Source organism: Labrus mixtus, chromosome 11 (assembly GCF_963584025.1).
Source record: "Labrus mixtus chromosome 11, fLabMix1.1, whole genome shotgun sequence".
In the NCBI taxonomy this organism is placed as follows: domain Eukaryota; kingdom Metazoa; phylum Chordata; class Actinopteri; order Labriformes; family Labridae; genus Labrus; species Labrus mixtus.
In genome coordinates, this window is record NC_083622.1 from 15,038,908 (window position 1) to 15,051,088 (window position 12,181).

Genomic DNA, 12,181 nt, shown 5'->3' on the forward strand with positions numbered 1-12,181 from the left:
GAAAAAATGAAAACAAAATTGATTGACAACAAATGTAGCATATTTGTGTTTCAAAGCACAAGCCTTTTTAAAACAAAACATATGAAGCGTTACGTATCAAAGAAAAAAGATCTATATAACATATATGTAGAACGATGGCGATGTAGGGTTTCTATGATCCTGGACCATTTAGTCAGATGTTCTTTTTTCAACTGCTGTTTCCAAGGTCAAAAATATAATCTTGAGCCTCATCCGAAGAACCTACCTGGATAATATAAGCCACGCCCACCACCACACCCACCCTGCACATAATCACACACAACACACCTTCAAACAACTGCTAGGGACTTTTCTTTACAGCGTAGCACTACTGCACTTTTAATGTGCCACAAATTGGACCCAATGTGCAAAAGCACTATATATTTATGTTATATATGATGTTTTATTTCTTTATCTTTTATCTGCATGTTTGTATTTTTATCTTGTCTATTGCTGCTGGGCTGATTGTCACCAAGAAAATTCTATAGCATTTACACAATGGCATTAAAGTATCTTACCTCTCGTTTCTTATCGGCAAAAGTCAAATACTAAGAAAGCACACACTTAGACTTTAGCTATCGTAAACACTTTCTTCCATTCCCTTTTTCCATTTGATTTAAGGTTTCTCCAGCTGGATCTCCTCCTCTTCCTCCACAACATTGCACACATCCTGGTACTGGCCCTGTGTCTGCGAGCGTTCAATCTGATCATATGCGGCGCAGCAATCATCCAGATTCAGCCCCTGTTGTGTGAGATAAGGAAGATAGAGATCAAATAAGAACAAAAAAATCAATGGCTGATGTCAACTGATTAGTCACACAACATGTCCATACCTATCCTTGTTCCCTTTTTAAAAACAGGGCTTGTATTTCTCATGAACTTGTCATGATATGTCTGTGACTCAAAGAGGGTGTGACTCGTTTTTATACTCACCTCATATATGTTATCCTCTTCCGTCTTCACTTTCTTCATCTCCAGTTTGTTATGTCTCTTTGACTGTGAGGGGGAAGAAGAAATGGACAATGCTGATGTTTTATATATGCACACCTCTTCTAAGAACCTTACCTGCTCTGGACACTGTATCATTCAGTTTTGAGCTTTATCACTCATTTGAAAGCCCTCACTCATCATGGTACATTATGTGCACATGTTGGATGGTCTGCTGTTTTCTTATCTACAGGGACTCATTATCTTCGGTCCCAGGACCTTTTCTCACTGTCAGTTCCATAGGTCAGAACTGAACTGGGGAGAAAGGCGTTAAAGTTTGCTGCTCCCTTTACTTGGAACAAAATTACATAATATCTGAAATGTAATGATATGCTCTCATTGGATGCTTTTAAGTGGATGTTACATGACTGTGAGGCAGACACATCTGGCTGAAGATGTTCTGTCTGGAAATTGAGGGCAATCTTATATTTGCAGTTTTAGTTTGGTATTTCATGTTTTTTAAATGTATTATAGTCATGTATCTTATATTATCATGACCCGGATGAATGAGAGTCTATATCTTATACTATATATGTTTCTATGGCTGTGTGTTGTTTGTCAGTAACTTTGTTAACTGTGCTGCTGTCTGTCTTGGCCAGGACCCTCTTGGAAGACAGCTTTCTAATCTCAGTGAGGGTTTCCAGGCTTAATAAATGTTAAATAGGTTACAAGTTTGAATTAAATTAAATTAAGAAAACATACAGGCAGTCATAACAAGGTGGCATACTGACCTGGAAGATAAGAGTGGCAGCAGGCAGGAGCACACAAAATAAAAGCAACACTCCCTCAGCCATAAGGATCTTGTTTTTGGTGCTTTCATTCAGGTCTATCGTCTTCTCCAGCGGTTCTAATAAAACAGACAACCAAATAAAACCACTTACTTGCATACCACACATTTTTTATTGAAGGAACTGAGCGTAAATATTCAAAAGATGCTAGAATCAGGCCAACTGCATAATGATTGAACAATCTTATGGTCTTTTTACAACTGCATTATTAAGTTAAAGAAGTTTTACACATATGATATATCACGCATCATTAGGTAAAGGTGTTCTGTATAAACTCACACATGTAGTATGTATCTCACACATAATCCCCAGAGGAGTTTCGTGGTGGTTTTACATTTCTGCACATCTGTGTTCAATGAGATTATGATGCAAAATGTGTGACAAATGCTCCGCACATTAGCTTGATAACAGCCTGATCTAATCTTGGTGCTATTTAAAGGAAATGAAAGGGCAGCAGACTGTGACGAGACCATCCTAATGATATAAAGATGAACAAAGCTGACATATGTAAGGCTGCTGCCACTCACACAGCTCTCAGTTAGACGTCAGTTAACAGGATTTATGGCTTATGAGGTGTAAGTAGTGCTTAGAGCTCACTTGACTCCATTTCTCTCTTTTAAACACACATACTCACACAGACATACACACACAGACAGACACAGACACACACTTGCATTTGTTACTAGTTTGCTCTACAGAAAAAGCTCCTCTCATTCACTCACTGTACACGTGCAGGTAGGTGCCATGCGTTAAGCGTCTGCTGTCCTCCAGCCAGCACTGGTACATGCCAGAGTCATTCAGCTGGACCGTGAGGAAGTTCAGGACGCCACAGGATGTTTTGGGGTCTACATCTCGAGTCACAAGGTCCGTCAGAGTCACATTAAATGGACCTTTGGTTTTGTTGCCTTCATGAAAACGTCGCACCCACTTGAAACTCTCCGACTTCCCTTTGTTGGTGTAGCAGCACTCCAGGACAGCTGTCTGTTCGTGCTGCACCCACAAAAAGGGCCTGTCTGCCTTCAAAGTCACCTCAGCCTGAGCGATGACCACTGTGGAAGGCGCAGCAATACGTAACATGATGGTTTTACCCCCATGGAGACAATAAATCAAGCTTTAAATGTTCACAATAACTAACTAAACTGGAGCCAAAATGTAACATGATAACATCACCACCTGCTCTGACAGGAGATTTGGCTCACTGAAGCAGAACTCAATGTAAAAAAAAAAAAGGATACGTTTATAAAGTACTTTAATATATTCAGCTTTGATGAACTAATATGAAGAAAAGCCTATTTTCTACTTAACCAAGAAAATAATTGCCTCGACACAGACACAAACATAAACTGTTTTTTTTTTTTTTTTTACACTGTATCAAGAAAATGTAAGATTATAGTGAGTATTAAATTGATTTGACTCACCAACAAAGCTGCAGAGAAGAACGTTTGTAACCGTCCCCATTGCTTAAAATGTTTTTAATCTTGAGAGAAAACGGGCCACAATGGTGCAGATCAAATCATTCATACAACACTAATGACAGTCTAAGTTGTTGTTGCACTAACACACTGTTTTCTTGCTTTTCACTGTCAGGATTTACGCTTCAGTGGATTTGGAACATCCCACATTTGCAAGTTAAAGTTGAATGCACTAGAGAGCACCCATACAGAGTCAAATCAACTCACCTGTAACCTGTAACTACACGGGGCTTATGATTAGAAGTGTATGAAATGACAAGACAGGATTTTATTTCCCCAATTTATTTAAAAAAAAAAAATGAAGAATTAAAAAACAGAACGTACCACAATTTTCCTGAAGTGTACATCATTAAAGAGCATCTTACACAATAAAAATCAAAAAGCCAAATACACAGTATAGTTCTTGCATATTCATTGTTTATAGATAGACAAAATGTCAACAAAAGAAAATAAGCAGTGTCTTTTTCTGAGTTGGTGGAGGGCTTGAGTCCTATTGATGTGAGGGATGTGGACACAAAATCTGAATCCTGGGATGACCTGTCAATGCTTATTTGGTCGTTTCTCTCTTACACTCAGAGGTCAGATTCACAGCCCCACCAGAACGACTTTGATTGTGTTTACAGACTCAGGAGCCCTGACAACAACTTGATCGTTTGAACAAGGCGCCACTCTATAAATACATTTCTATACATCTAGGTATTTGTATTTAGAACTCATGAGGAAAAGGCATCCGGAGGGGGGAGAGAGCTAGAATTGCCTGTAAGTTACATTTCTGGTGTGAGATGATGTCTTTTAAATGTATCCCATTGGTTAGCTTGTTCACCACAGTACAGAGCGGGTGGACACTGGGAGCTGGACTCATTTCTGTTCATTTCATTGGTTCATAGACAACGTTACAGACAAGCCTCTCCTCTCTCTTCACAATGGGCAAACACACAGTACATAATTACAAAAGCTTGTTTTGGAAACAGTAATAAAAACCTCATGGGCCCGGAAAAGTAAATCAAATGAAATATGCAACAAAATATGGACAGTGAAGAATGAGGTGATCATGCAGTCACAGGTGAGGGTCTTATCAAGATGTGTCGCTAATTAGCTTCATTAAAAGAAAATAGGGGTGATAATTGTTACTTTTTTTTACATTTTGTTTTCCTTCAACATCAAGAGGAAGACACAGGAAGAGACTGCAGCGATGCTAAAACACAAACTTTTATGATTAACTTGTGACCGTCAAAGGAATTATGGAACTAAATTATTTGCATAATTTCATACTGAGATTCAGTAAGGTGAAAGGGGGATGAGAATGCATATCAGGAAGTGATCATGATTACAGAACTGCTGAGGGGAACTTTGGAATGAGACTGCTGTTTTCCTTCCTCCAAACTTTCAGTTTCCTTTGTATCCTCGTCTGACTTCACTGTCTTGTAGTCCTGTCCTTTTTTTTTTTTTTTTTTTTACTGCTGGAACATTTCCCATGCATTCAAATTAGCACGAGCAGTGTTGAAAAGCCCTCTTTCCAGCTCAGAACTGTCAGTGCCAGCTATTAGTTAGACTTATTAGTCAAAACAGACAACTTTTCTTGTTTTTTCCTGGAGATGACAGAACTACACATTTGGTTTTGGTTTGGTCATAGGGCTTGGGACGTCTGACAATCGTCATCTCTGTCATTTCTACATTTATCCAAGAGTTGAAAACCAGATCATTTTAACGACAGCCAATGAATTATTCTTTTACACACTTTTTGAATCCCTTCACTTCATTGACCACATGATCACTACATAGTTCAAGCGAGACAATAACAGCTGGTCTGAGGATCTTTGTTACGTCTTTGGTCCTGTGTGCACAGACACAGTCATGCCACTATCATAATCACAAGTACAATCAATCTGAATAAAAAACAAAGGCAGACAGGGCTCCATTTTGATTCAAATGCTGCAACAAGGGGAAGAAAATATGTTTTTCTACTGTGACTCTATAGTCATATTATGCAATGTATTATGTCTGTGGGGATGTGAACCTTGTGTGGGGGAAGTAGACAGCCAACATTAAGAGACTTTTGTGAGTATTTTTCTAGCACTGAGTGCAAATCCTATTTTCAGGTTTTCATGTCCAAACTAGTTTCAAATGAACCAAAGCAACAACCCAACCTCTTTCTGAACTCGCTCCCAATCCCATCATCGCTCCCCTTCTCTCTCTACCTCCATCTAATGTGCACATTCTCAGTTCACCTTCTCATATGTATTTTCTTTTCTCCGTCTCACTTCTCCGTCTTCCTTTGACCCAGTACTGTAACAGTTTCACTCAGGTGAGGCAACACAGACCCGACAGAGGAATAAATAAAAGCAGTAAATACAAACAAATCTCCATTATTGACAGCATTGATTACCTATAGTGCCACTATTTATAAATGTTTCTATTTGACCTTAGAACAATAAGAACCCTCCAAAAAAAGCAGTTAAAAACTTTGTAACACACATACACACACTTTCATGAATGAAATCTTCTAAATAATGCGGGCTGCTTACATGAAGCCCAGACTGTATTGAATAGAGAGCAATAGAGTAAATGTTGCAAAAACAGTGCGGGTGTCGACTTGTTTTGGTTTGAACAAAGTGCATCTCTGTGGTGCTTTGGCATAAACTAGAAATAACACTATATATCAGCAGTAGTAGTTTCAATAAATCGTCAAACGCTACATTGGCCCTTTAAGGCTCCACCTGGTTACAGCTCATTTCTCATCTTTTGTACATCTACTTTTGGCAATAATGTAATTTATTTTCTGGCATGCGTGTCTCTGGTGTGCGTATGTGTGTTACAGCAGATCACAATCATAATAACATTCTTGTTAGGCAGCATCTCTCCTCACTGCAAAAAAAAATATTGCTTTAGTTTTTTGTTTTCTTGGCACCCATCCACAAAAACAACACCCCGCTCAAAAGTAGGAGGTCCCGTTTGTATGTGTACCACTCTATTAAGAATGCACACGAACATCCGCACTGACACCTGCACACACCTCCCATGATTCATCACTGAACCACTGCACTGTGCACAAAAGCCCCCCTTAGGCAGCAAAAGGTCCAGGTGTGAGGATTTAGGATTTTCCAGGTAGAGCCACTGAAAAGAACTCTTGCACTTCAAACCAGCGCCAGTACAAATCTAAGGAGAAGAAAATAAAGACATTACAGTCAATGACCTTCATGATAAACACATTTCCCCCACTCAGTATTCAAATCCTGTATTTGTCCTTTTTACTTTTACAGTTTCAGTTCCATTTAGACACACAAATGATGAATGTTGATGTAGTAGAGGAAGGAAGAAAGAAATCCCAAACTCCCACTTTCTTTTTTCTTTCTGACCCCCATTTCTCTTCCTCTCTCCCTCCCTCCCCAGAACTATGGAAGACCAACAATTAAACATAACACAAAGAAAGAAACTTAAAAATTAAAACAGGAAAAATGATAAAAGTGATAAGATAAGTTAATAATAAGTTTGTCTTCTCTCGCTTTAAATTTCTACCTCAGTGTTCTCACCTTAAGGCCAGCAGGTGGCGCGGTGGTGTCTTACTGGAAGTTTCCCCCCTCCAGAGAGAACTTGGAAAGGGCCTCCTGCAGTCTGTGGTGCTCCTCCTCTACAGTCTGCAACACACAAAATCAATAACACCTTAGGAACCGAGGACAGGCACTTGCATCCCCCGCATCCCCCTCAGCCCCCCTCACACACACACACACACACACACACACACACACACACAAAAACACACACTTCAACCTCCTCCTCTTAACATCCTCTCTTCGTCTCCCTCGCTGCTTCTCTGACACATCCCATTGCAAGCGCTGGACATAATAGCCATTTTCAGAGAAGTCCAATTTCACAAAGCAATTTTGAGCCAAGCAATAACAGCAGTGGTTAAATGGTTTTCTATTCTCTAGTTTCTCTTTTGTGCCATTTTGGCCCCATTTGTCCAAACTACACCACAGCTCGCTCCTTACTTAAGTTATCCTCAGTGAAATCCTCCATGTTTGACTGTGTGTCTCTTTCCAGCCGGCTCCCATCTTTTGTTATGTCTCTCATCTTTATCTGCCCCGTCATACTATCTGCTCTCTGCAAGGTTTTCTCAACATTCTCATGTCTCTCTCTCTGTTCCCCTCCCCTCACCTGTAGTCTATTTAGTTGTTCCTGCAGACTGTGGAGCCTCCTGCACACTTCTTCCATCCTCTCCTGGGACAGCACCAGGGGCGCGCTGATGCTCTTCTCCTCCTCTCCCTTCATCTCTGCACCTTCTTTTTCACACAAGTTATCGTTCTCCTCCTCCTCCTGCGCTGCTCTGTCTGTGGTTTGGCCGTCTTCTGAGGATGCAAACACTCAATTAAGATGAGTCAAGAGTCATTTCTGTTCTGAATTACTGGGGATTTAGACCAGTTAAACTGATATTTCACACCATTTCAACCTTTGATTTAAAGCTTTCTCTCTTCAGATGCAAAGATGATGAACACTATCTCATCTCTCTTTGTGATATGAACTGCAGCTAGGAGAATATAAGCTTAGCTTAGCATAATGATTCATACAGGTTCAAAATTTCCAGTCTGGCTACTTCGAAAATGGCCCACCAGCACCTCCAAAGTATTTATAAAGAGCATATCTTTTGGATAAAATGGGCAAGTTTTCTTATTCTCCTGCAGCTGGTCTTTACTCTAAGCTCAAGTTACTGCTAGCTTCAATCTTCTAATCTGCCTGACTGCAAGACATCGAATAAAATAAGTATTTCCCAAAATGTCAGTTACAAAAATGTCTGCAGTACCTGTTGACAGAGAGCCATCTGTTTCTTGGCTGGGCCGCTCTGATTGGTCCTCTGCGTTTTCTTCATCAGGCTGCGAGTCTTCTGATAGGCTGATGCTGCCGATCAACAGCCTTTTCAGCGACATGACTAACGCAGGAGACACATTTTATTAAAAGGACATTTTAATACAAGCTGTTATAAAAGACAGGGCAGTTAGTTTAATGAAAGTCATCTATAATAAGCAAAAGGAGGACCTCCATTCACCTTCATCCAAAGCACTGTTAGCCACCTTCTCCTGATCGCTGTTGGAGTGGCCGATCAAGTCGAAGCCTTTGTCCGACAGGAAATCGATCAGCCTGTGCCGGGGGTCTAAGGACTTGTCATCTGTCAAGCTGTCCTTATCTCGATCTGAAGACAGAAACAGGGCAGGCCTTCAGTTTTGGTTCAAGATCTTAGAAATGTGAAATAATAACAAAGTTGTTTAAGTGTTCGGCTGATGAAGCGCGGCCATCTCACCACTGCTGCTTTTCAAACCTCCATTCTCCGTCGGGCTCAAAGGGGCAGTCAGTCTGACGGAAAGAAGATGGCAAAAGAAATGAGATATTTTAAGATGGGTGAACTCTGGCAGGTGATGAGTACATCTTGTTTTTTATTCACAGAGTAGGTACACACACACACACACACACACACACACACACACACACACACACACACACATACGAGAAAGGACTGAAGGGAGGTCCTCCGCTTCCAGGAGGCAGCATCAACTTTATGGGTGTTCCGCTCTTCTTCAGATCATCCACTGCTGTCTTAATCACATCAGTCCAGCTGCAAACACAAAAACACAAATCATGATTTACCCGCTGGTACAAACAGGATTCATCCTTGTTTTTTTCTCAATGACACTTACATCTTTCTCTCTGCAAGAGACTGAGCCACCAGTTCATAGATCTGAGCCCCGCTGTCCCAAGTGAATATGACGTAGAAGGCCTTTCGATCTTAACAGGAAGAAACAGAAGGTTGAGCTGCACTGATCCCACAGTGGAAGTGACTGTGTTTATTTATTTGTGTATATACTTTGTAAAGCTCACCTGTGGCCACCTCTCGAAGGAAGACTGAGTCCAGCTTGATAATGGGGCTCAGCATCTGCTTTCCCTCCTGAATGGCGATGTTGCTCTTGCTCTGACATTTGAGGACCATCTTATCGTCCTGTCTCTGCAGAAGCACCAGCAGATCCCCGAGCAACACGCACTGCACCTCTAGGAGACAGAGAGACATTTTTTTTAATTTAATTTCATATAGCTTAAGATTTTTTTTTACATTATATATTTATTATAACCAATTTCACATAACTTTTAAAGCGAATGGCTTTGATTGTCATGTAAAACGGCTGCATAGGACTTTACCAAATGTAAGAGAATTGAAATTAAACTAAAGTAACAGCATTCAATTTAAACTTTAAAAAGTTAAAGTTAACAGAATAGGTGAGATCTCATAGAAAGCCCCTGCAATGCAGCTGGTTTTCTTTTTAAAGCAAACCTTTATCTTGACATTTGAAAAAAGGGAAATGAAAACAGAAACACTGATAAAAAATTTAAATATCCCAGAATAAATCATGCTCTGTGTTTGTTTTTTGTTTTTTTTGCCTGTGTGCCAGAGAGTTCAAACTGTATTTTTTCAAATTAAGATAATAAATATTTAAGTGAGCCTGGTGCGTCCTTCCCATAGTCTGTTTAAAATATGTACGTAGGCTCAGTGAGCACTTTTCTCTGTGTTGTTAGACTTGTGCCGACTCCAAACAAAGGACTGGATGGGTTTATTTCACATTTTGTGGGTCGGTAGACACTCAGTTTACCCAAATATATGTTCAAACACATTAACACTGTAAAAGTGGATTTTTCATAATATGACCCCTTTAATTTAAATGACTTTTTTGTTTAAAATGATCCTGAACATGTTTGTTTGTCTTTATTCCAGTAACAGAACAAATATGTACCACAAGGCAGTTTTATGTCCGTTATCTCACACAATCAAATAATTACCAAGTGCCTTTTCCTTTGTGACTCTCCAGGTCAGAGGACCTTCATAAAGCATCTTCTTCTGGGTCAGGTCGACGTTCTAGAAAAGAAAGAAACTTCTTTCAGCAAAAATGTGGGAGCACTTCTTTGCAACAGTGAGTGTACACAAACTTTGCTGAAAGATCTTCACCTTATATTCAGTATAAAGCTCATTACTGGGTTTGAGCCCTGATGTGTCCAATCTACGCTGGTAGTCCTTCAGAGTCTGGGAACAGACAAAGAGAAAGGTGAGGGGGTCAGACGGAGGATGGACAGAAGAAGTCGTCTAACAAGCAGAGACCTTCAGAGGCCTCAAAATGAATTTAGCAGACTCCAATTGGTGCTCAATCACCACATAACAGTGTGCTGAGTGATGGATTGTGTGTTTCTCACCAATAGGTTCTCCATCACTTTGACCTCCTCGTTGACGTGGTTGAGGATCTTTTTGCAGCACTCTGCGCTCTGCTGGATCCTCTCCTTCTCCGTTGAGTTCTCTGTGGAGAGACAGAAAACACAGAGGTTAAAAAAATATAGCTTTCACAGAGGAGTCCAAACTAAAGCCATAAATCACGAGGGTACACGAGACTCGGTGACGGACAGTAATCGATTGTTTAAGTGTTTTGTTGGTGTGCTTAAGACTGGAGGGCAAATATTACCCACATTTATCCTGTGTTCTGATATAGATTGACAGATACAGCTAAATGTTTGAATACTGCACTGCTGCATTTTAACTAAAAATGCTCAAAAAATCTGCATTTAAATCAAACATGTGGTCATCAGTGGATGAAACTTCTGTTTATTGTAAACATTTACTTCCTTTATGTTACTTTCAAAAGGGTTCTCTCTCTCTCTCTCTCTGGGAAAGATCGGCCATTTGCTTAATATACCTCAATATATTTTTCTCTTTTGTAGATTAAAATAACGAGCATTAATAAGACACACACAAACAAACAAATGGTCTCATAAATAATGTTAATATTTTATGGAATGGCCATTCTGCCTTCCACACAAATGTGAGCCACAAAATCACACACACACCTGTGTTCTTCGCAATATTGTTCAACAGCAACGGGTATTTGGTCAGTCTCTGCATCTCGATGGGAATGATGTCCTTGAGCTGCAGCCTGCGGCACTGGGGCTTACTCTCTGCCTCCTGGGATTTAAACAATAACACACACACACACACACACACACACACACACACACACACACACACACACACACACAAAAACACAAAGTGTGAATGGATTTAAATGTTCAAACCACTTATGCTATTTCTTGCATGTCCATGTATCGGAGAATGCACCCATCGATGTGTGACTTCCTGTTCAATCTATAAAAAAACGCTTTGACGTCAGTTTATCTGTTTGTGTGTGTGTGTGTGTGTGTGTGTGTGTGTGTGTGTGTGTGTTTGTGTGTATACATGTATTTGTGTGCGTGTGTTACCTGTATGAAAGAGTTGAAGCGTGGGTCCCTCTTCCGCCTGCTCTTGATCTGGTCCAAGGCCCACGACTGGTGACTGCAGAAACGGGCTGTCAGTTTCTGGAACCACTCCCCCTCTGGGCCTCCAAACTGGAACACACACACACACGCACACACACACACACGCACACACACACACAAACACACAATATCACAATATCACACTGTGTTGTGCTGGCAAGAAGTAAAGAACAAGAGGAGAAAAGATGGGTAGGCAGAGAAGGGACTGGGAAAGTTACAGAGTAGAATGATGACTATATCATGGTAATGAATAGAATTTAGCACTTTGGATAGCTACAAAATGAGACTTCGGCACAGAATGATGTTTAATTAAATCAGCAGATATATCAGTTTGAGTTGTTAAGAGAAAAGGGAGCAGGGTGATATAAATAGAAAGATGACTCACTGTGTTGAGCATTGTGGTGCTGATGGATTTAACTACAAAGTTCTCATGCAAACGCATTTCCTTCAGGTTCTCGTAGAAGTTATCTGGTAACAAAAACATATTTTTTGGTACTTTTTTAACACAATGAGAGAGCACTGTTGAAGGCTGGGTGCTAAACACTTTAAAATCCAGTTATATCCTGTTCAAATAATCAA

The 12,181-nt window shown here is 40.2% G+C and overlaps 2 protein-coding genes across 6 annotated transcripts in view; both read right to left on the reverse strand.

The window, feature by feature from the left end:
• Positions 1 to 18: 18 nt before the first annotated feature.
• cd79a (CD79a molecule, immunoglobulin-associated alpha) lies at positions 19 to 3,365 on the reverse strand. Its single transcript, XM_061050248.1, has 5 exons — positions 3,212 to 3,365; positions 2,516 to 2,842; positions 1,737 to 1,852; positions 952 to 1,014; positions 19 to 760 (listed from the first exon to the last, which is right to left on the reverse strand). Exons 1-5 carry the CDS (start codon positions 3,249 to 3,251, stop codon positions 635 to 637), a joined length of 672 nt encoding a protein of 223 aa, XP_060906231.1. The 5' UTR covers positions 3,252 to 3,365; the 3' UTR covers positions 19 to 634.
• A 166-nt stretch (positions 3,366 to 3,531) lies between these two features.
• arhgef1b (Rho guanine nucleotide exchange factor (GEF) 1b) overlaps positions 3,532 to 12,181 on the reverse strand; it is a 40,389-nt gene continuing 31,739 nt past the window's right edge. For 4 of the 5 annotated variants that reach the window (XM_061050226.1, XM_061050224.1, XM_061050227.1 and 1 more), the window contains 15 exons: positions 11,988 to 12,070; positions 11,546 to 11,671; positions 11,138 to 11,252; positions 10,493 to 10,593; positions 10,251 to 10,325; positions 10,085 to 10,160; positions 9,134 to 9,301; positions 8,953 to 9,040; positions 8,763 to 8,870; positions 8,559 to 8,611; positions 8,307 to 8,450; positions 8,064 to 8,189; positions 7,421 to 7,611; positions 6,796 to 6,900; positions 3,532 to 6,421 (listed from right to left, as the gene is read on the reverse strand). In XM_061050226.1, coding sequence (XP_060906209.1) covers positions 6,826 to 6,900; positions 7,421 to 7,611; positions 8,064 to 8,189; positions 8,307 to 8,450; positions 8,559 to 8,611; positions 8,763 to 8,870; positions 8,953 to 9,040; positions 9,134 to 9,301; positions 10,085 to 10,160; positions 10,251 to 10,325; positions 10,493 to 10,593; positions 11,138 to 11,252; positions 11,546 to 11,671; positions 11,988 to 12,070 — 1,529 coding nt within the window. In that variant the 3' untranslated portion in view covers positions 3,532 to 6,421; positions 6,796 to 6,825. The remainder of the gene's footprint in view (positions 6,422 to 6,795; positions 6,901 to 7,420; positions 7,612 to 8,063; positions 8,190 to 8,306; positions 8,451 to 8,558; positions 8,612 to 8,762; positions 8,871 to 8,952; positions 9,041 to 9,133; positions 9,302 to 10,084; positions 10,161 to 10,250; positions 10,326 to 10,492; positions 10,594 to 11,137; positions 11,253 to 11,545; positions 11,672 to 11,987; positions 12,071 to 12,181) is intronic. The other variant, XM_061050225.1, reaches the window with a different exon arrangement.